The sequence below is a fragment of the Vulpes vulpes genome, chromosome 10 (genome assembly GCF_048418805.1).
Source record: "Vulpes vulpes isolate BD-2025 chromosome 10, VulVul3, whole genome shotgun sequence".
Classification (NCBI taxonomy): domain Eukaryota; kingdom Metazoa; phylum Chordata; class Mammalia; order Carnivora; family Canidae; genus Vulpes; species Vulpes vulpes.
The window spans coordinates 61,655,409-61,679,870 of NC_132789.1; the positions used below are offsets into that span (position 1 = coordinate 61,655,409).

Here is a 24,462-nt window from a genome sequence, read left to right on the forward strand (position 1 = left end):
AATGCCAACTGCCATAGATTCTTTTGCACAGATTGAATATAGTCCATACGACCATATTCTGATGACAGAATAGATTAGGCAATTAACTTACAGAATTTTTTAAACGACACTTTGTATAAATATCATTAAATTATGTTTCCCATATACACAATTAACAAAGATATAATAATCTTGCTATCATTTGGAGCTGATTTATCTCCTTTATCTTAGAAATATATCATTAGGTAAGATTTTATCATGAAAAACTTTTAAATTAATAACCACTATTTTTTAAACTCATCAATTAATGATCTTTTGGTAAGTCACCAAAACATAAATGCACATTCTAAACTCTCATATAAATACATAATACATTTTGAGCCAAAATATTGCATATTTTAATTGAAGCAGATTATCCTAAAAGTAGACATAAGAGACCCATAAGTAAAAATAATCCAGGAATATTAGTTTAATATCAAACAATGCAGTGACAAATTCTAATCACATCCATTTTTGAACAATTTCCTCTAATTAACACCAAAATGAACATGGGCTTGCAGGAAAAACAATGTTTCAAAGCAGAAATCTTCATCTTAATGTTGAATACTGCAGGAACAACCGTCAATACTTACACCTGTCTTTGCAGACAGTCTGAGACCTCTTGACCTTCTGGGAGAGAGAGTCAAGAGGAATATTTACCTTTTTCCCGTAGCACCTTTCCCAAGTTTCAGTATTAAGGATCTCACTTCTTGGGAAGCAAAAAAGGATTTAAAATTTTCATTTTGGGAGAAATTTATCATAATTCAAGACCCAAGAGAGAAATTACCAATCATTCAGAATATCACTCAAAAAATGCTGTTATATTTGGGAGACATTAGTAGATCTGTATTTTTAAAAATTAAGAGTCATAAATCAAATTGCAATGCAAAGAATAATTTAAAATTCAGGTACTACATTCCTTTGATCTACTAATCTTCACTAAGAATTATTCACATAATCTTTATGACTGTTAAGTAATCAGACAATACATTTTAGGTGCCTACTAAGGTCTGTGATATATAAGCTAATAGAGAGCTACTATTTTGTAAACTAATTAAATAGCAGAGATCGATGCAAAGATGTGTGATATAATTAGCTAAAGTGTGATAGTCATGTTTGTAAAGCATTCTGCATCTATAGTTCTAAACTTTTTCTCTCTTCCAAACTAGAACATTGTGGTAGTTGCTATCTAGCCTTGAGCCATAAGGTCCTGAATAGAAAGATCCAGAAAAAGCAAACAGTGTAAATTTCAATGTCTCTGTTATTGAATCTAGATTCTTTCTTCAGAGTTTAATAAAAACAAATGAGTCAAATGCATGCTAATATGAAGTACACCAAATTAGACCATAAAATTTAGTGGAATACCCAAGTTAGAAATTCATCTTAAGGATACTAATGGCTATTTTTCTGTTGATATCATTGATCATAAGAGCAACAAAAAAAGAAAAAAAGAAAAAAGAAAAGAAAGAAAAAGAAAAGAATCAATAACTAAAAGATAAGATATTCAAAAATTTAAAAATAATCAAAATATTCTACTTTCATTTTTGTCCTTCCATGAAATGAAAGTCAGATATAGATTTCAAATAGAGGTAGCAGTATCATAACATTTCATAGCTATCTATCCACACCATTTCTTTCATAAAAGCTGGTTTAATTTAGGAAATAAACTCTTTAATAAAAGAACATGAAAGTATGAAGAGAAATTGAGTTTGAAGTAAAAATGGACTAGTATCTCTTATTCATACCTTCAAAGCAAGCCATTTACCTTCTGATCTGCCTTGTTCTGATTTATAAAATATCAAAAATGCCACAATCTCTCAATAGAAAACCCACATCTTTCTAAAAGGACCTTTGAGGTGTAATTTCAACACCAGCCTCATATATACTAGGACTTTAGTGTTATTTATAAACACTTTAGCCATAATATGCTATAAGTTGTATTTGTTTTCTCGTTTTATCAAGATGTTTAATATATGATGTCTAATTTTTATGACTATATGAGATTTGCCAAATAAGCACAAAGTAGATACCACAGAGAATATGTTCAACAAACAAAAGAATGACTTTTGTTTTCATTTCATTATTTAGTACTTTTGAACAACAGCTACAACATGCCAGATACCGCTGCAGGCACAAAATGCAGCTGTAAACCATTAGAAAAGAATCCCCTGGCTTCATGGAACAGAGTCTAGTGGAGGGAGAAACACACAATAAACGAGGCAAAGAAATAAAGTATACACTGTTTTGGATGGTTATAAGTGCTATGGAGAAAAAGCAGAGCAGATGAATTGGAAATATTAAGGAGGGAGCTGTTTTAATTTTGAAAACATTGATCAAGCATGGCCTCACTGAAAAGGTGGTATCTGAGTAAAGCCCTGAAGAGCTGAGAGAGTCAGGCACGTGGTTGTTTGGGGGATAACTTTCCAGGCCTAGAGACCAGCCAGTGCAAAGTCCCTAAGGCAGTTGAATGCTTGATATGTGGATCAGCAAATACACCAGGATAGTGGGAGTAGAATGGATGAGCTAGAAAACTGCAGGAGATGCTATCAGATGGAAAAAGGGAAGGGGACAGCCGTTAGATCTTTAGGTCAATTTAAACACCCGGGCTCTTACACTGAGAAGGGAAGGCATTTCAGAGATTTGAGCAGATGTGAAACAAAATTTGACTTACCTTTTATCAGAATTAGGAGCTTTCTTGTTGTTATTTTCAGAGCAGACTGATGAGGCACAAGAACATAAGCAAGCCATCAGTTAGGAAAAGCCTGTCTGATCCAGGTAAGAGATGGTGACTCTAACTAGGATGGAGCTATAGATGTGATTAGCGTAGTTCAAGTCTACATATATTTTGAAGATAAAACGAGGAGATTTTACTGCCAGATGGAATACAGAATGTGTGAAAGAAATAAAACATTGAGGTTTTGGCCTAAGCCAACAGAAGATTGACATCGCTATTAATTCGAGATGCAGAAGAGTAAGTGAAGATCATGAACTCAATTTGGGATGTGTTAAATTTCTGTATTTGACAGTAGGAGTCTGAAGGTCACAGGAAATGTCTAGATTAGAAATGTTAATTCCAGAGTCATCCACATTTAGATGCTATGGTAAGCCAGGAGATAGAAGAGATCATCAATCGTGTCAGCCCAGATGGAAAGAAGCAAGGTACAGGTACCAAGTCCTGGAATAATCAGGCATTAATGGGTCTGGAGTGACCAACAACAAACACTGAGGAGTGACCAATGAAGTAGGAGGAAAAGTAGGCAAGTGTGCTGCCCTAGAGCCAAATGAAGAATGTGTTTCAGAAGAGATCAAGAGCGGGTAATGCTGCTGATTAACAGGAATGAGGCTGAGAATCGACCAATGCATTTAGCAATATGGAGATTAGAGATAATGTTCACAAAGCAGAGTAGGTGACGTTTACAGGGTAAATGCCCAGCTGGAGTAAGTTCAAGAAAAAATGAAGAAATTGTGGAGAGAAGTGGGAAATAATGAGTGTATAAAAATTTTTTTTTAACTTTTGCTGTAAAGGGAAAGAAATGGAGTGGTGACTTGGTAAGGCGAAGTTATTAATAGAATTCCTTTAAGATGGGAGAAATAAAGAATATTTAATACTGTTGGTTATAACCCATTAAAGATGGAATCATTGATGATGTAGGAAAAAGAAGAGAAAAAGTTTTGTCATGAAATAGCAAGAGGGGATGACGTATGGGCACACAAAAGGGAACCACCTTTTTCCAGAAACATGGACAGTTTGTTACATTAGAGGATAAAAAGCAATGGAGTAATTAGAAATAACCCTCAGTTGCAAAGAATTTACAAATACACTTGATATCCAGTTGGATTATAGGCCTTGTCTTCTTATTACCACAATATATTCTTAGGAACCATAATTAGCCAAGGTTTAAAAATAAAGCATAGATATCAGCAACGCTACACTGTAAGCATAGAATCTGACTCAGAGTAGGTCCTAAAATATTTGTTGTATAAATCATAGTTGTTGATTAAATGGTTGTGATTAAATCAGTAAAGCTGAAGTGTACATGCTTTGTAATCATTTGAAATTAGCAAAAGTATTCAACATATTAGAGGGAACTAGAATTACTCTTTTAGGGCAGCCTGGGTGGCTCAGCGGGTTAGCCCTGCATTCGGCCCAGGGTGTGATCCTGGGGACCCGAGATCAAGTCCCACATCGGGTTCCCTGCATGGAGCCTGCTTCTCCCTCTGCCTGTGTCTCTGTCTCTCTCTCTCTCTGTGTATATCTCTCATGAATAAATAAATAAAGTCTTTAAAAAAATAATTACTCTTTTATATGTGAGTAAACATAAGTCTCGGAAGTTCAATAGTTTTCTGTGGCACAGGGTTTAGCAAAGTTGAAACTGAAATCCAGGTATTACTTTTCTTGTTAAATACTTTTCCATGCAATCCATATTTTCTTGCTTGTAAAAAGTATCTGATGGACAATAAAGTATGCTCAGTACATTAAAAGGTAAAGTCATGGTATTATAAATACAATGATTTGAGATCCTTAAATAACTGTGTTTGTATAATTATATGAACTCTAATCATCTTTTCGTATTTCATTCATAATAACGTTATTTGCCTTATTAAAACTCATGAGCAGTCATGAGAAATAATTTCAATGGCCCATGTCTCATAAAGGTTTCCAGAGAAGCTTAATACTTCTTTATATTCAATGAGCATAATGAAATGAAGGAGATGGCTCAGAGAAAACAAAAGTAAGCCATGAATAAAATCCTGGTGAGTACCACTTACCAACTGTGTGGTGTTGAACAAGTTACTTAACCTCTCTGTGCCTCGGTTGTATTATCTGTAAAATGGGAATAATAACAACCTCATTGGAATGTTTTGAGGATTAATTGAGATGATACATCTAACCAGTTTAATGAAGGACCTGGATTCAGAAATCAATACTATTATGTCTTCTGATTCCCTCAAGTGAAGAAATGAACCCCAAATAAAATTTCAGGGAGGTGTCTTAGCTTTTCTGCTCAGCTTAGAAAATAAACTATCTTTCCTTTTGTTTGGGAATTAAATAGTCTAACAATTTCATAGTTCTAGTTCCATACAAGACTATGTAATATATAAAGCCTTAAGCGCCTATCCCACCTAGGGCTCACCCCTTTCAGCTCGGGCTTGTTTCAAGCTTGAAGTCTGCAATGGAGGATGTGGACAGAGTGATCTCCCTTTATGTTGACATCCTACACTCATAGCAAAAGTTTCTGACCCTTCCAGAGTCTGAGCCTTGGAAGGTGAAACTGGGGGGCACCTGGGTGACTCAACAGTTGAGCGTCTGCCTTTGGCTCAGGTCGTGATCCTGGAGACCCAGGATTAAGTCCCACTTCGGGCTCCCTGCATGGAGCCTGCTTCTCCCTCTGCCTGTGTCTCTGCCTCTCTCTCTGTGTGTCTCTCATAAATAAATAAATAAAATCTTAAAAAAAAAAAAGGGAAGGTAAAACTGGATTGAAAGATCACAGTGGAATGTGGCTGACACAGTTGTCATCTATGGTCGGGGCATTCTGAATGACAAAATGCACAATTGATGACCATTCTTCTGGAGTAGGTCCGTGGCTTTCTCAAAGAACCCGTCTTTCTTAGTTTTACTTGACTCACATTCAGTTTCTTATTGGGAATCAATCCTCCAATTTCTCTCATTATTCACCACCTGGGGACCTGGGCTTCAAAAAATTATCATTTTTTTTCTTTTCTTTTTTTTTTTTTTTTTGAGATTGGAAGACTTGAAGCTTGCCTACCATGAGATCCTTTAATCTGTGCACAGGCATTCTTAGCCACAGTTGTCTTTTAGACTTTAGATTCTATATCCTTCAGTTTCTGGAGGAAATAAATCAAGCTCTCTTAAGTGTTTGCCCTGAAGTTCCTCTCACCTGGCTCAACTGAACGGCAATCATCCCATCCCTTATAATGGTAGGTAATGCACAACAAACCAACAGCTCCCCCCAAAAAATCCAGTTTCTCTTCTAGCTTTACCACCTCAACCTTTGTAGAGTCTTAAAATGGAGTTTGAACTAACAGTGGACTTATTAGTTGGATTATGTCTCTGTGAATAAAGTCTTACACCTCACTTATTTAGCCTCCCTTTAAAGAGAAAGATAGAAAGACTCCCATTTTAATATCTGGATCTTAAAATAAAGCACTGCCTGGCATAGTGGGAGTGTTCACAAAGATTAGCTCTTGCTATTATTCATCATCTTTGTTATTTAACATTTAAGGAGTGGATAGATGAGGAGCTCGTCACAGAAAAAGAAATAGGGAGGAAAAAGTCAAAAAAGACTTAAAAACCAAGTCATGTAAGTTAAGACAGTAAGATGTTTGGCTTTTTTTGTTTTGTTTTGCCCTTTGAGAAGGGAGCAGTAGCAGTGTCAAACTTTGCAGTGAATTTTAATAAAACAGACCTATTGCATTCATCAACTGCCTACTGGTGACATCATTTTGAGCAGGGAGTCTGAGGGAAAGCCAGACTTCAGCTGCTCAAAGGTGAATAGAAAATGAAGAAACTGAGACAGTGAGAACAGACAAGTTGGGAAATAAAGTGTCCGGAAAAGAAAAGATAGACTGATGGCTAAGCAGAGACAAGGTATTAATTAAGTGACTCTTTTGTTGATCTTGTGCTTTCCCTTTTAATAAATAGATTTGAATATATTACCAAAAAAGTCATTTGATAGAGCAAGAACAATTGAAGATAGATAAAAAAAAATAATAATAATCAAAAGGACAGGAGAAGAGGGCATCAAAGATTTGGAGGAAGATCTGAATCAGAGAGGGCAGCGCATAACACTGGCAAACAGAAGTAAAGGAAGATGAGTATGGGAATAAATAAGTGTATGGGGGTATGTGGGGAAAGAATCAGTAGTGAAGGACAACATAACACGTAGCCTAGAAAAAGAATGGTTACAAAGAATTAAGGACATGGGAATTACAAGATGAAATAATTAATAGCATTGCTTGGCACAGAGAAGCCAAGGGGCATGAGGAATAAAAGAGGATCACTAGATTTTGCAAAATATGTATCCGTGGGTGGCATATAGGAGTGTATTTTTAAGAGAATGGTGATGAGAGAAGCCTGGTCATAAAGGTTAGAAAAGAGATACAAATAAAAAGATATAAATCATAGAAACAAAGGCTGCTTGTTTTTCCCAAATGAAATGATGTTCATCTCATTTGGGAAAAACAACTAACTGGGGGAAAGAAAAGCACATTAAGAAAAGAGAATAACTATAAGAGGTAGCAAAAGATGCAGCGTCTTTGATGGGAGCAAGGGAAAAAATGGTTAGTGCAGCAGCATTAGGTTTCATTGAAAAGGAAAGAGCTCAATCCAGATGTTATCTTCCTAGCACAATATGGCGGGATGTTGTCTAACTTAATCAAGGGACATGTGAGACTGGCCCCTGAGGAAATGGAAAATTTAGGGAAAACATTTAGAAGAGTGTAGTTAAGAATTTTTTTAAAAAAGGTAAATCAAAGGATTTGCAAAATTTGATAAAGAATGCAAAGAGTAAGGATTTTTAGTGCTTTCAATTTGTGCTAGTGTTCATTATTACCCAGTAAAATCGTGCAGTTAAGGTTGCCTAAGAATAATGATGATAATATCTATAGATCTACAGTAATAATAACAGCATCGGTCGGTGCATTTTACATTTATTGAGCATGTACTAGCTGTGAGGCACTGAATTGATCATTTGACTTGTTCCAGCCCATTTATTTCTCATAATTATCCTATAAGGCAGGTTCCATCACTGTTTGAATTAACTACTTTGACCAAAATCACTGAGCTAGTAGGTTACAGGCCAAAGAAAATACTTAGGTAGTCTGCCTCCAGAATTAAAGTGACTCTCCCCAAGTATCACTGAAATATTTTGTGTTTAAAGTGTCAAAATATAAACATATTCCTGCTCTCCACAAGTAGCCTCTTTAAACTTAATTCCTCTTCAGGGTATACTACTAGCACACACAATTTATGAAAAATGCCTCCTGACATTTTTAAATGTTCAGGGTTTCTGAAGCATACACACACACACACACACACACACACACACACACACACACACTTCCTATCAGCCACTCCCAAGAGAAGACATCATTCCTCCGTCCAGTTAAGGAAATAGTTTCAGAGAAGTCACGTTACTTACCAGTGACCCCTCAGCTAATAAGTGAAAAAACCTCAATACAAATCCAGATCTTCCAACTCAACTTCAAAGCCTTGGCCATTGTCCATCCTTTCCATCCTTTCCATCCTTTCTCCCCAATATTCTTCCCATTTCTATGGTCTGTCTTAGATTTGAGGTTCACAATCCTATTTCAGATTCTCACAGCTCACTAGGACTATTACATTATCACAATAAGCTTTCCCTAATACAATAATGGCCCGAATGACTTTATAGTTGTGGTAGACCAATTGCAGTGGTGGTCCTCGTGCTTTAACTCTCCCTGTAATTTTGCCATGTAATTTTGTATTGCTTTCCACTCTGCCTCTAGGCTTGGCCAAAAAACATTACCAAGAGAAGACTTAAGCAGAAGCCTAAAAAGCACTTGCTTATTTCTGCTTTGTACTTACTCTTCTTCAATGACCATGAGAACCTGCCAAGGCTGGCCTATCACAGGATGACAGACATGTATAGAACTGAGTGGCCCCAGTTGGTCCAGTCAAGGCCATTCTGGATCAGACAATAGCTAGTTAACATACAGATTATTGAGCCAACCTTCAGCTAACCAATGGCATAAGTGAACTAGCCAAGATCAACCAACCCAAGTCAAGATCAGCTGAATTCCATTAACCCAAAATTTTGCATGAGATTTTACACTGCAGTTTTATGTTGTTTGTTACATAATTTTACTTTTTTAAAGTTTTTTTTTAATTCCAGCTAGTTAACATACAGTGTTATATTAGTTTCAGATGTAGAGTATAGTGATTCAACACTTCCATACATCACCCAGTGCTCATCAAAGTGCACTGCTTGATATCCATTACCTATTTAACCCATCCTCTCACCTACCTCCCTCTAATAACTATCAATTTGTTCATTACAATTAATAATCTGTTTCTCACTTTTCCTCTTTCTCTTTTCTCCCCTTTGCTCATTTGTTTTGTTTCTTAAATTCCACATGAGTGAAAATCATATGGTATTTGTCTTTCTACGTAGTATAAGTTTAGCAATATCTTAGCTAATGAGTATATTATGTAATCTATCCTAAATCAAAACGGCAGAACTATACTCCTTCATTATTACCTCATCATGTCACCAGTTCACTCAAAATTCTGACCATCCTACATACTAACTCCTATTGTTAACTGTGACTATATACATAAACAGGTAATATTCTTCCACTGCCTCTATATAAAATTTGATTCCTACCCTACAACTCTTCAACAAACAAATATGTCAGTTAGTCTCCTTATTTGATTCCTATTTATTCTTCTTTTAAAAAATATTTTATTTATTTATTCATGAGACACAGAGAGACAGGGGTGGGGAGGCAGAGACACAGGCAGAGAGAGCAGGCCCCATGCAGGGAGCCCAATGTGGGACTTGATCCTGGAACTCCAGGATCACACCCTGGGCCAAAGACAGACACTCAACCACTGAGCCACCCAGGCGTCTCGCTATTTAGTCTTCTTTAAAAAAAGAAAAAAAAAATCCACAGATGCTGCTAGTTTATCTCTCTCCTTTGTACAAATCAGGAACCTCAAGGCTAGCCTACAAAGAAGATAGGCTGAACTTCAATCCCCTAGAAGTCTATAAACTTCTGGTGTTATATTAATTTGGCCCCATTTACACATTTTTTCTAAGCAACTCTATTTCCTGAGTTCTCTGGAAGCCCAATTATGTTCCTTTTATTCCTTATCCCTTTTACAAATATATGTAACTATTTAATAATACACAGAAGACCCTCAATATATGCTAAATAAAGTGCTAAAAAGAAATTTTAAACTTTCATAAATAATGACTTTTTTAAAAATATTTTATTTATTTATTCATGACAGACACAGAGAGAGAGGCAGAGACACAGGCAGAGAAGCAGGCCCCATGCAGGGAGCCACACGGTACTCGATCCTGTATCTCCAGGATCACACCCAGGGCTGAAGGTGGTGCTAAACGCTGGGCCACTGGGGCTGCCCAAATAATGACTTTTATATAATGGAAAATTCACTTCCCTTACTTTTCCTTTAAATATTCTTACTAAGTATATTGGTAATTGACAAATATTCATCCTGTTTTCAAAAAATTGAAAACTTTTTGATCAATATTCCTAGTATATAATTCTAATGTTCACTGACATACATATATAGAAATTAACTTATCTTTTGACATTCTGGATAAAACAGACGTGAGTTTTCTTATTTATTGGATTACAAATTAATTAGTTTTTACCTATATTATTTTCTTTAATCATCACAAACTACCCTGTGAGGTAACTGATTTTTGTAGCATGGAAATCCAAAGTCCTGACTCAAGTTGAACATGTATGAAAGATTCACAATACAAACTAGATCTTTCTATTTCAAGTTTGTTGCTCCTTCTCCATCCAAATGAATATGCATTTACTTGTGATTTTATTTTAAAAGCCCTCACCATGGACCTGGTACTCCGAGTGGCTGGGTCAGAGGATTGAAGATGATTATGATATGTTACTGTTCTTAAGGAGCATATAGTCTAGGCTGGGCAACAGGCACATAAATAGATAATTTAATGATAATATGGGAAATGATAAGGCTAAGAAACACAGAGGAAATGTACCTAGTGGTTCAGAGAAGGCTCGCTGGAAGAGATAAAGTTTTGGCCAAGATGAAGTGAGACAAAGACACTGAGGAAGAACATTATGAGCATAAAGATGAATATGCATGAAGAAGATATTGGAAAATCAAGTTTCATGGGCGGGAAAAGCATGAAGTTTGTGTATTACTCAAACACATGCCATGACACATTTGCTAAAGTAGAAATATTAGGATATGGGAAAAGAACGAAGTTTGGGACCAGGTGCAAAAAAACCCAGAAAAGAATAGATATTCAAGAATTATTCAAGAGATTAAAAATAATATGGCCCAATGATGACGGAATTTAGGATTCTTGGTATCTGAGTGAGAAGGCAGAGCAACCATATTTGGATGAGGGATGAAAGGCAGAGGATAGCGGAGTTTGGGGCACACTGAATCTAAGATTCTATGGAACATTAAAATGCATCTGTGCGTAAGAAAGGTAGAAAATTGAGTGTGTAGCTTAGAAACATCAGGACTGCCAATACAGAATTAGTACTCTTTAAACACTGAATCACATATGAAATACTAAACTACTACAAAATACTTTACGTGGTTAGGATTGTTAAAATCATTGCTACTACATTTGTTCATAAAGGAATGTTCAGAGAGAAAGTGACTAAAGCAAAGCACCAGATCACCAACGCCTAAAAGTATTGTATGACACATACATACATAATATGTCAAAAAGTTTGACGCTGCTTTGAATTCTATCCCACGTTTATTAAAATCATTTCATTTTTATGTTATTGTGGTAGTTTTCAATTTCACATGCTTTATTTCTGCCTCAAGACTCACATTTATAGTTATTTCCTCCTTCTGGGTAAATTTCCAATGCAATGCTACCAAACAGAATAGGTACATTGCTTACAAAATAGTCAAAAAGATTCAAAGATACCAATTTAAGAAGAATGTTCCTCTATTGCTTGCAGAAAACCTACAGCCCTTAAGGTGCAGACTAGATTATTAAAAACTTGCTTTAAAAATATAACAGGACCATCACTGTGTTTAAGGACCTGTGGATTGCTAGAGTTACTCAAATATTTACAACAGTAAGATGCAAATCAACATTGAAAAAAAGTATTAAAGTATTTTTAAAAGACTCTGGAACTAAGTCCATCTAAATGTACAGGTTATGTACATTTATGATATGTAACCTATAATTCCAAAACCCATATACTTTGAAAACTGATATTTTATTTGTAAGTGTATTGCAAACTTGATTGGTACAAAACTGGACTTGTACTAACATGAGAGATTTATGGTCTTTATTTTTCCCATGTAATAGGAATATTCACAGAGTTCTCTTCAGATATGAAAATGTATAATTATGGGGTGCTCCCAGAATCCATCTGGAGAAGTGTTCCATAATATACATCATACAAATACCAAAAAAAAAAAAAAAAAAAAAAAAAAAAAACAAGAAAATTCTGAACTCTAAAACACAACTGACCCCAGGGCGTTTGAACAAGAGATTGCAGACCAGTATAATTAAAATTCAGAACTTAAAATTTCAGATGTTACTATAATCAAGATGTTCAATACAACTGCCTGGCTAGAATTTTTTTTTATTATTGTACCTTTAAGAAAAGATTTATCTACACAATATAGTATATATGAAACATTTCCAGTTTTCTCCTCTTTTCCCCAAAAATATCTTGTTCATTCATCTTTTTTTATAGGTAGAGAAAGAACTCAAACACTTAAATTATTCTTAGAATCACTTTGATAGGGTTAGGATCCACACTGACAGAATCAGGCTTGAATAAGATACACAAAGATAATGCAGGAGGGATACACATAGTCCTACACTTAGGACCAAAGAGTCAACTTCCAACAAGAGTTTAGGGAAAATGGAAACACATGCCGCATTTATGCAACTCAATTATAAACTTCAGGTGACTACTGTCCCAGGACATACTGAAAGTATGTTGAACTTGTCCCCAAGTATAATATAATCATAGGCTCTTTAATAAAACACTCTATCCATAAAGAAAAATGATTGCCCATTCTATGCTTGTCACAGAAGATAAAAAATAGTGGTAAAGGGTTCGGGAGCCAATTTAACACCATTAAGCATCTCAAATAATCTTAAAGGAGAGTAAGTGTGAGGGTGATCTTTCAAAAATCACCTTATGAAAAACAGTTGTAAAGACTGAAATGTCGACCTTGAAAAATATATTAACTGGTGAAGATTATGACAGTTGTCTTTTGACATGAATCAACCCTTTCTGTGTATTTAAACAAACCAGCGTACCAACAGGCAAGAATTATTAAAAACAGTATGACTCTTAACACAAGACAAACTGACTGATAATGAGAAGGACTGGAAAAGAAAAAAAAAGGACTGGAACAGGGGTTTTTCATATAAGGTTATAGGGTTACTTGATAGGGATGTGATAGAGGGTTCTAGGTGATTCTTTCCGTTCTGGGAGTCTTTAAAATCTCAACATCACACTTCAAGTTCATAGCACAGCTGGATTCAGAATTTTATCAATTTTGACCATATAATTTTTAGTGCTCATGAAAAGATATTTGCCACAAGACAACTTCACGGAAAGAGGTCAACTCTTCAACATTTCTATACTCTCCTTAGAATAGAGGGTCAATCAAATTTGTATTCAAAAGAAAAACAGTGTAGTGGAGGTGACTATTAAAAATCTCATTCATATTCTATAATCTTTCTCATACCTAAAACAAACACAAATGTTGTATATTAAATGAGAAAATTGAGTCTCAATATTAATTTTGTATGTAAATAAGCTTAAAATCCTTAAAATGATGTATTTTTCTATAAAATGAGATGCTTGACCGGCATATATTTTAAAACACCTAATCTAACAATTTTCAGTTTGTGAAAATAAAACTGAATTCCTGCTTTTTCTCTAACTTCCAAAATAGTTTCTAAAGAAACTGGTTGAAATGTTTTTTGAGAAGAGAGGATGATACATCGATAATTCCAAGAATTTTTGAGCAGGTGTTAGGCATTTTTAAAGAAAGACAGATAAAATATAATTAGACAGTAGATTCCAAACTACAATCATTTCCAAAGACAGACCACACAGCTAAAAATGGAAAATACATATGTCCAAATGTCATGATACTGTTTAAAGAGTGAAAAAGAGAAAACTGACTATTCCCATATTTGGGTGGTTGAATGCTGATCAACAGGTGATTTTTCTATGCCCATCAAAAAATACAAATAAAATTTTCAAAAGAGAGACCAGATAGGAACTCTCAGATGGTGGCCTTCATACCCACCATCACCAATGTACCACAAATTTGAGGCAAAATTTTATGTAAACTAACAATCAATTTTATATTTTTCTCACAAAACTATGCATATCACATAACTTAAGGGAAAAGATAGTCCTAAGAATAGAAATAAAGCAAAGCTTATTCAAGTCTGATCACATCTGCAATTGCAATAGGAAGGACAAGTCCTACCAGGAAGCATACCTGTGGCAGGGCTGAATTGAGCTGTCGCTGGAGCGAATCTCTGTCGTAGATGACATCCTGCAGTCTTTGCTGGGCAAGCGAGAGGCTTTCTTGGGTCTCCCGAAGGGTGTCTAGAAGACGGTCCCTTTCATCTAGCATATTCACCATCAGCTGCTCAAAATGGGAGTCTGAGTCCGAGCCACTGCTTTGGGACCCCCTTTGGCTCATTGGGGTGTCCTCATTAATCGTGGGCATCACTTCACACATCATTGCTTAAAGGAAGTAAAGGGGAGGGAAGTCTTAGTAAAGAAACCACCTGACCCTCAACTCACCAAACCCTGCAGCTCATTAGCCTAATTGTTTTTTCCTCTACCCACTGCCCCAGCTCCAACCACCCTAAATATTTTGACCTCAGTGAAATAGGATTCATTGTGACTTCTTCCAACCTACATACTTTCTCTTTTATTGACAGTGTATAAAGTTCCTACCTACAAAATACAGCTTGGTTTCACCTACTTCTCAAAGATTTGGGGTTTGTTTTCTTTTTCATGATTTATTCCTCCAATTCAATTTATAGTAATATGTTATTCAACTTACTAGTTGATCACCTTTCTTCCCCTGTAAGTTTACAAATCTCTTACAGTTAGAACCACCATCTTACCCTTATTTGTTATATCGTTAAAAGCGAGCACAGTGTCTGGCATTTCATGAGTAAGAAGTAAGTGATTTTTCAAGGACTTAAATAATGGAACTAATGTTCATTCTTTCAGTTAGGGAATCTACAAATAATTGGGTATTCATTTTATATATAATAATAAGTTCCTACTTTTTTTCAGATTTTATCAACAGCTTTTTATCATACCAACCAGTTTAAAGTTTGTTGATTTTATAACTCCCATTTTATCGCTTTTGTATGCTCTCTGCCTAAATTGTTAAGGTAGTCTACACAGAGTAGATAAAGTGATGATGACTAAATATAAGCTTTATGAAGGTGGCTAAGGTGTGTAAGTTTGTTTAGGTTATTATAATACTAATTACTCTTAATATTCTTTTTTTTTTTGCTACTCTTAATATTCTTTTGTTCCTGTGAACTGCATTGTGTTTTCCACACAAACAATACCAACTAACACTCTCAAAATATTTCACAAAACAGAAACCATAAATTACATTAGCTAATGTAGTAACTTCACATCTCAGCTGTTAATTACAAGCTTCCAGTCATGAAATAAATGAACTATTCAGAATTTTTTTAAATCATTTGCAAATCTGATTTATAGTAGACAACAGACTTTAAGATGCAACGCTGGCCTACTGTATGGCATTTTAAAAGTCAGAAATCGTCTCATTTTCTCTTTTATCTTCCATCTTATGTTCAAAAAAGAATCAAGCCCATCTCAATTTCAGTTGTTGTACTAAGGCCAGAAGCTATTAATTAGAGGGCTTGGTTTTGCAGAAGGCTGATGTGGAGAAACGCTGGTTTGGCTGTTGATCCTGGAGCAATTCTTTGGTTTTATAATGCAAGGTCAATTCATTTTTCTGCCTATATATTCCTGTCCTTAGGGAAAATATATCTGGTGATATAGTCAAATAAAATGTCAATACTTAACAGCCCAATAGTTAATTACTTTTATGTGACTCTTCATATATATTGGGTTATTGAAGAGATAAACTCAATTATCTGAATGATTTGGTCAGGGCCCACTGACAAGTAGGAGAAACTTCTAAAACAATAAAAGGAAAGTATTTTGTGACTGATATTCTATGTAAAAAAATTAAGAAGGGTATGAATTTTAGGATAATTTAAGGTAACACTTTGAATTATTGCTCATCACTCAAAAAACTGGGCTACCTGAAGGCAAAAATTTAACTTGTTCAATTTCTTATTCACCCTAAAATAGGTAACAATAGGTAAGATGTATTTAAACGCACAAGGGAGCGCACCCACATGCGCATACACACGCATACGTATATCGCTAACACCTAATAGATGAAAAGATAGTGTATTTTTTTTTGTATTTTTCTCAATTTGAATTTTATTTATACATTATCACAAAGCTGGGAAAAAAGAGACTGTTTTCTAACTGCTATACATTTTCTTTACATTAATTGAAAAGAATTGGGGGGAAAAATGTTCCAAACATGTTTGAATATTAAAAACAATTAGTTCACATGCCATGCATGAAAATCCACACACTGAACAGCTGTGTCATTCTGAAAAAATCATTACCAGGAGCCAATGTGTTTCTTTTTGACATTTAAGGTTAAAGCCAAATGACAGCACTGTGACAATTTGTGCCAAAACACTTGCAAGGTTTACATTTTAAGGTTACTTAAACAATCTTAAATCTGTATTTTAAACCATATCCTTCTTGGAAAAAAGCCAGTAGCACATCTTCACTCTGAATTACTTATAAAAAACTTTAAATTCCAAGGAAACGCAAAACTGCAGTGATTACCTCAGCTACAATTTCCTTCTGAATACCTGACCCTAATTCTAACAAAGAATTATTGACTCCATGAGATATTAGACATTCACAAACTTTAGACTCTTATATCAGCATAAAAGCTAGTCTTTGATTTTAGTTAGTCCAAAGATGCTATGAGGAGAAGCAGCTTAGGGACTTAGGGTCTTAGTCTATTAATTCTACACTCAACTTGATTCGATTCCACTCCTGCAGCATTGCAACCGGAACAAGTCACATCACCTCTCAAAAACTGCTCAAAAACATTTTCTCTTCTGTAAGGTAGGGATAAGAATCCATGATTTTTTTTTTTAATAAGCCCATGGTAAGGCTCCAATAGCATACCTGACTTCGATCAAACAGTATAATTATAAAGGGCAATTACAAATTCAAGTATTTATTTTTTAATAAAGTGCCCAACATTCACCTTTGCAGAAAGAATATTGTGCCTTTATGACTCATTCTGATTCCATGCCTAAAGTTTTAATTCCGGTGGGTATGCTGAAGTCTTCAAATCCAATTGGGAAAAATCACGCTATACAAAAGTCACTTAAGAAATAAAATGAATTCATCTTTTTCTTCACCAATGGTCAACCCAAATGAGTAAATCTTAAGTCTTCTCATCAAAACTAGAGGAAAAATAAATTTCTACCAAAAATAAAGGCCACCTGCATGAACCAGCTCAGTTTTTTGCACTAGCACTAGGATTCGCATATAAATCACAAAACAATTGTACAATCCTGAAAATACAGTTAACCTACTTCTTAAATGCAGATTTAGATATTAAAATCAATCAAAAATCTTATATTCAAAGTAAGAGTTTAAACACCGGTGCTCTTAGAGAACGAACAGCATCTAAGGCAACTTCCAGAAGCTATTCCTCCGCTAGCCTACTTCAGCCTCATATGCCACTTGCAACTTCCACAGTCATTTTCAGTATTAAAAATTGTATAGCACCACATAATTCCTGAAAAACCAGGAAGGACATCCTAACAGCTCTCTTTGATATCTGCCTTTTCGGCACCCCTCCACTTGGAATTATGTTATCCCTTCCTAAATGTTGATGCCCTGTTCAATAAATTACGGAAGGTTTTAAGACCTAGGGAGAGACATTGTTTATTTTTGTTGGGGAAGGAAAAAAATAATAAGAAGAAAATACCTGGTTGGTTTCATTGATCCTGGTGCTTCAATAGAGCTTGAAGCCTTTGACACCAGGAAAACCAACTCCCTTACTCTTATCTTAGTCCATAACCTTGACTGTCTTCCAAATCTCTCAGATTTCAAAATAAAAGTTTTGGATGCCCACTAGAGTCATCCCCCCCAAGGGCTCTCAAGATCCAATGGGTTTCTTAGCGATAGAGGTCTCTGGAGCAGCACCCAGTCAGATGGGAGCGGGTTGCAAAAAAAAGGCTCGTTCTCCTGCCCATGAATCCCTTCTTAGAAGCACACCCCTGGGCTCTCGACCCTACTCCAGGCAGAGATGCAATTATCCCCGGGAGTTAGTTTCCCTCTTCAAAGGATCAGTCTGGAGCAGCACCCCAGCTCCACCTCCGTGAACCCGCAAGGAGTAATTCGGGGAAGAGGCATCCTAGCCATTGTCTGATTACATTACATGAATATTCCTCCTCCTATTTAACTCTTCGAAGTCCCCGTGGCCCCAGGGAATGCGCTCATCCCCTCTCCCGGGGAGCATCGGGCACTTCCTTCACCCCGATGCTCTTACAGAGGGCCCAGAGCCAGCTCTCGCCCCCCGGCTGGACAGTCCCCTCGCAGCCACACCCCCTCCCAGCTCCCAGCACACACACACACACACACACACACACACACCCCAGCACCACCACCCCCTCCCAGCACCACCAGCACCACCCTGAAGTTGACTCCGTAATTTGCTTGCACGCTAAGATTCTCTCTCCTGCTCGCCCGGGGAAAGCCGAGCAGGCAGGAGGTGGAGAAAGAATAGGAGAAGGGAGAGGATGGGGGTGGAAGGCGGAAAGGTAGGGACCGGTGATTGGCAAGGAGGAATTTGCATCTCCTCTTCCCTGGGGGCGGGGTGGGGCCGGGGAGGGGGCTGGTAAAAACAACAGCAGTAATAATAATGATGGTGATGGTGATGGTGGTGGGGGTGGTGGGGGTGGTGGGGGTGGGGGTGATGGAGATGGTGGGATGGCCCAGCGGAAGGGAAGCCTGGGAACTCGGACACAGTGTCTGTACCTAGTGTCTGGAACCTGGGGTCCTGCCTCCTGGTGGGTCAACGGCAGCCGCAGTCTCCGGCCCGACGCCGGGGGCAGCTCACGCCCCGCGCTCCCGGCCCGTCGCCCTGGCAACCGGGGAGAAGGGCTCAGCGGCGCGCGCCCCACGGCGCCGGCATCCCCCCGCGGGCCGGCATCCCCCCGCCGCGCCGTCAGCAGCCGCAAGCAGGAGCGCCCATCGGAAAAATGGCATATTACAAATTTTGCTTTGGGAAGCAGAGCTCGGCTCAGACCATTGTCGGAGGGAGGAGAGGGGGAGGCGGCTCTTAAAGCAGTAGCGGCCCCTTTGCGGAGCCGCCTCGACTCCCCGCGCGCGAGCGGCCGCGGCCCCGGGGCGGGGGGGCGGGGGGGGGGCTCGGGGACCGGGTCGCGCTCGGTCTTGGAGAGACTTAACCGGGCGCCGCTGCTCCCCCCCGGGGTGTTCACCCCCCCAGGGCGGCCCTCCAGCCGCGGGCATGGGGGGGAGGGGCGAGGAGGGGCGAGGAGGGGCGAGCTGCCGAGAAGTTCCGCGCGCGGACGCCCTCCCCGAGGGCGCGGTAACGTCGGGAGCCCGAGACCTCAAGGGGCGCGGGGGGCCCCACAGGTCCCCTCGGGGACCCGGACTGTTTCTGCGCGGGGGGGTGGGGGGCGTCCCGTGCACCTGGGGGAGAAGGGCGAGCGCTCGCCCCCACGCCCAGGGCCTCCTCCCAGCCCCCGGGGAGCCCGGCGCCCCGTGCCCGCCCCCGCCGGCGGGGGACCCACCTGCGGGGCCCGGAGCGCGGCCGCAGCATCTCCCCTCCTCGCCGCCGCGGGCCGGGGCCGCCGCCGCTGCACCCCCTCCTCCCCCTCCTCCCCCCTCTCTCTCCCCCTCCTCCCCCCTCTCCCCCCCACCTCTTCACACTCCTCCTCCTTCCCCTCCCCGCGTTCCTCCTCCTCCCCCTCCTCCCCCTCTTCCCCCCCCTCCTCCCTCCTCCTTGGCAGCCGCCACCTCCTCTTCCCCTGGAACCAGGGCTTCCCCTGGAAGCCGCTGCAGTGGTTTCCACCGGCCCTTAAATAAATTCTGAAGTAATCACGTCCCCGCTGTCCTGCTCACGCACACGCGCCCGCGGGGACCCTCGGGGCCGGGGCGGCAGGTGCGGGCAGGGCGCGCCCGCGGGTACCGGGGCTGCGCGGGGGGCGGACGCGCGGGCACCTGCTGGGCCTCGGGCCTGGCGCGCTCCCGGCCTCCCGAAGCCGCTTCCGTGCTGCCGGGCCCGGGGCGGGGCGGTGGCGCCTGTGGCTGTCGCCCCCTCCCCGGCTCTCGTCCCCGGGGCGCGGAGCATTGTGTGCCCAGGAGCCCCGGCCCTAGCACATGGCAGCTGCGGGCGAGGGGTGCCCCCTAGAAGGCGCCCCCGGCCCCGGCCCCATGCACCTGCGCGTCCCTTCACCTGTCCCTCTCCCGCTCCGCCGCCGCTGCCCGTGCACACGGAGCCATCCCGCCGGGCGCGGGGAGAACGCAGGACACAAGACCCGGAGCTACTCTCAGCAAAAAGGGGACCTTGCAGTGGGGGGAAGGAGCGATTCCCAGCTTCAGGGAGCTGGTGGTAGAGGGCAAGGACGGGGAGGGGGGAGACTGGGAGGAGGATTGAAGGTTGGGTTTAAGGGGAGGGTTAGAACCAGTACCTTGCCGGTGCGGTGCGAGAAATCCCAAAGGCGTGTTTCGTGTTTGGTGTGACACAAAGAGCCCGGAGCTAACTGAAGAAATAGTATTCAAACACCAGCTCGCTCAAGTTAAGTACAACATTCAGGAAAGAATCTTTTCTTCTGGAGTAGCATTTAATGCCGCTAGCGACCCACAGTGGGATGCGAGGCCAAGCTCATGCATCCCGCCCACCCCCCCGCCCCCGCTTCTCTTCTAGACTGTTATTCAAATTCTGCACCACCACCTAATCCTATAAGAATAATTAGGTGATTCGTTAGGTGTCCACTAAAGCACCAGTTCTTAAACATCGGGTGCATACACATTACCGATGGATTCCATGAAGTCATAGATTCTGATCCACTAGGACTGGGGTAAACCCTGAGATTCTGTACCTCTAAAAACTTCCAGATGGGACTACACTTTCAGCAGCAAGGGTCCAAACCTACCCTCTGATGTGGCTTAATCAAGAAAACTCATCAACTCATGAGACAGCCCAGTCCATACTCAGACCTAATTTAATGATAGCTTTTGCATATTAATCAGATATCAGTCCTCTTTTAACTATCACTCTCTGGAATTGCCCAGAAGTCATAAAATGTCCTCTATACATGAGAAAACTTCGTGTGTTTGAAGACAGTTAATATGTTTCCTCGTAAAAGAAGAGCTTCCTTATCAAACCTTGGTCCTAATTCCCTTAGTGATCAACGTTTGCCAACTACAGCTTCCGATGTGGTGACTGACCATTTCCAAGAAGACTGTTGATTTGCCTGACTCCCATTCACACCTAAAATAAAAGTTTTGATTCTAAGGATAAGCCCCACATATGGCTGACACAGAGTTGAAGGATACCTGGTAGCTGAGATCGCAGAAAGGAAAAATTTGATAATGGAAGGCAGGAAATAGTCATGAGTAAAAAAAATATTTTAGTAAGAAGAGATAGTCTTCATGGTTACTCTCAGCTTCGACACTATGCATTATCATATTCTCACCATTCACAGCACTTCAAAGGAAAATAACATTTTCTATCAAAACTGAGGGACACTTTTAAGCAGCAGTTTTGCCAAAGGCATTACATCAACCAATTCACACGAGTAAGGAGGAGTCATCCCCTACACCAATTCTTCTGGCTTACTGGCCCTCAGATTTAACATGTAAGAGAATCTCCAGAAGGCTTGTTACAACACAGATTTCTCAAATCCATCCCAAGAGTTTCAGATTCAGTAGGTCTGTGGTGTGACCAGAGAACTTTGATTTCTGATAAGTTCCCGTGTAATGGAATACCACGGAGTCAAGCATCCCACCTTGAGAACCACTGCTTAAGTAAATCCGAAGAAATTTGGGAACAAAATATGTACAGATCCAGATTCATTCAAGGCAAAATGTCTCTCCAACAAATATAAAACCAATTAATCTGCTAAGTTGTCATCTGTTCCTTCTGGTTTTTAATAGCCAAGGACCAATGATGAAGATGAGATAAGTCTTAGTGCCTTACATCAATGAAGGGATTCAGTCCACAGAGGCATACAGTGTTACTAATTTACTAATGCTCCTTCTGCACATTTTATTTTGAATATGATCTTTTGTCTGTGTGCTGTCTCAAGTTTGGGGTGCTGTACAACTACTCTTTAGTAATAATAATTAAAAATGCTTTTTTATTAAAATCAAGGATGGCCTTGTAAAGATTAAGTTACTGAGATCAAGCACAAAAGAAGCATGGGCCATGGCAACAACAAAGATTTAGTAAGTGACAATAATTTGTTTTTTAATCGCAAGGATAATTTGGATGTAAAAAGAAAACGTAATATTAGTTGTAATAGATGCATCGATCTCAGTATCACCTCATTTCCTAGTTATTCACTAGGAAAATATTTTGCCTATATTCACAAAAGTTTAACATTGTTAAAACAATTAAGTGACATTTTCTGCACTTATGCTTATTGTTGAATTTAAATTTTAAGATGGATTTGGGTAGAAAATAACTCCCCTCATACACTCTGCCTGTAGTTTTGTGGGAACGTGAATTTTATTTTATTTCATTCAAGAAGACCACACAATACTACTACATTGTATTATTTAGAATAAGCAACAAAACAACTCAAATGCAAAATGACTCAAACCCATTTGAAGTCTTTCTTCACTTTCTCGATATTTCAGGGTGAGAATTGATCAGTGGAATACTTTCTTTCACGTGGTAGTTTAGGCACCTTTTTTTTATCTGGGCCCTGCTGTCTCCTTGGATATTACAACCAGACAGCGAAAGGAAAAAGATAGGGTGGAAGAACCATACCCACTTCTAAAATCCTTGGTCCAGAAGTAACACACACTTTTCTCAAATTCCACTGCTGAGAACAACTCACATGGCAATATCCAATTACAAGAAAAGCTGGGAAAATAGTCTAGGTTTAAGGCTGGAAGAAGAATAGAGGCTTTTGGAAAAACTTAACCAGTTCTTCCACATATTGTTTGTGAACCTAGTGGAAATAAAAGGCATGCAGAGGAAAAAAAAAAAAAAGGCAAGCAGACAATATGCTATATTTAAATTTTCTGTTATGCATACATTAAAAAATATATGGAATGCCATAAAATGTCATAAAATTAATACCCAATATGATCACAAAGAGTAAGCATTGTTTATTATGTACGTTTCATGTTTCTTGTTATGTTAATGCTACACATTATTCTTCTTACCTGTCTAAAAATAGCAAACTACAGGAGAGCTGTACTAAGCACATTGTTGCTGACTCTTGTGCCTCCACACAAATGTAAAAGCACCAATTCTCACAAGATAAGTTGTTGTGTAGAGATACATTAATCAGCCTTTATGCATTTACATGGGATTACTGTAAAATGTAGCAACTTGACAGTCACTGAGATTTCAGCTCATAAGTAAGAGTATCTTAGTGTTCAAGAAGAGCAAAAACTACTAGTTAATGTGTGAAGTCAAAATATAATGAGAAGACAAGTTCCAGGGAACTTTATTTTCCATCAGTCAGTGCTGACATCAAATCTAAGAGCAATAAACTAAAATAGGAATGACTTCAGAAATATTTTTCTCCTTTTAAATGGAAAACTAACATTTTGTAGGAAAACATCTTTTATGTTCCTCTTTAGACCCCATAGAGGTAAAATATCAAGAGCGAAGAAGCATCCTAAATATATTCAGCAGTTGTTCTCACCTAGAGAGGAGATTGATTCTAACATAAAACTTCATAGTGAAGGTTTTCATTTTTGCCTCTGCTCAAATTCAAGGAGCCTCACTTTATCATTGAAGAATCATAGAATAGTATACTGGGAATACTATTCTAACACCAGTCTTTTTTTTTTTTTTTTTTTTTTAGAATTAGCCAACATATAGTACATCATTAGTTTCAGATGTAGAGTTCAATAATTCATCAGTTGTGTATAACACCCAGTGTTCATCTAACAACAATCTCACAGGTAAGTAAAATAAAACTCATTAGGAGTAAGTCCTGGATTTTCCAACCCAAGCACCTGAAGAAGCAAGGCATCTACTGCTTGACTTGTGATACCTACTTTTCAACTTCTATCAAATATAAATCCTTCAGCATTTGACTCAAAGTTATTTCTAATTACCTAACTACTTTGATTATTGACATCACTAATACTGATCTTATATTTCTTTGAATTAATTGGCAACACAAAAAAAACGGATGAAGTGAGCTCAGTGATTGCTCTTTCGCTGAGAAATCCTTGGGAAATAAATCACCAGTGTGAAAGCATTTTCTTAGTGTTTTATTCAGAGACATGGGCAAACAATCACAGATAGTAAATTAAACAATGAAAATAAATGATATGGGTAATCCTCATTTTGAATATAGCTTAAAGATT

At 38.9% G+C, this 24,462-nt stretch overlaps 1 protein-coding gene across 34 annotated transcripts in view; it reads right to left on the reverse strand.

The window, feature by feature from the left end:
• Nucleotides 1-24,462, reverse strand: part of PPFIA2 (PTPRF interacting protein alpha 2) — a 495,741-nt gene that overhangs the window by 444,673 nt on the left and 26,606 nt on the right. For 13 of the 34 annotated variants that reach the window (XM_072724486.1, XM_072724484.1, XM_072724485.1 and 10 more), the window contains exons 1-2: nucleotides 18,916-19,120; nucleotides 14,264-14,514 (exon numbers count right to left, since the gene is read on the reverse strand). In XM_072724486.1, the coding sequence (XP_072580587.1) occupies nucleotides 14,264-14,512 (249 nt within the window). In that variant the 5' untranslated portion in view covers nucleotides 14,513-14,514; nucleotides 18,916-19,120. Of the gene's footprint in view, nucleotides 1-4,788; nucleotides 4,844-14,263; nucleotides 14,515-18,915; nucleotides 19,121-19,694; nucleotides 19,748-19,920; nucleotides 20,102-20,359; nucleotides 20,458-20,594; nucleotides 21,104-24,462 lie in introns of those variants that run through there. The other 21 variants (XM_072724479.1, XM_072724473.1, XM_072724475.1 and 18 more) reach the window with 13 other exon arrangements.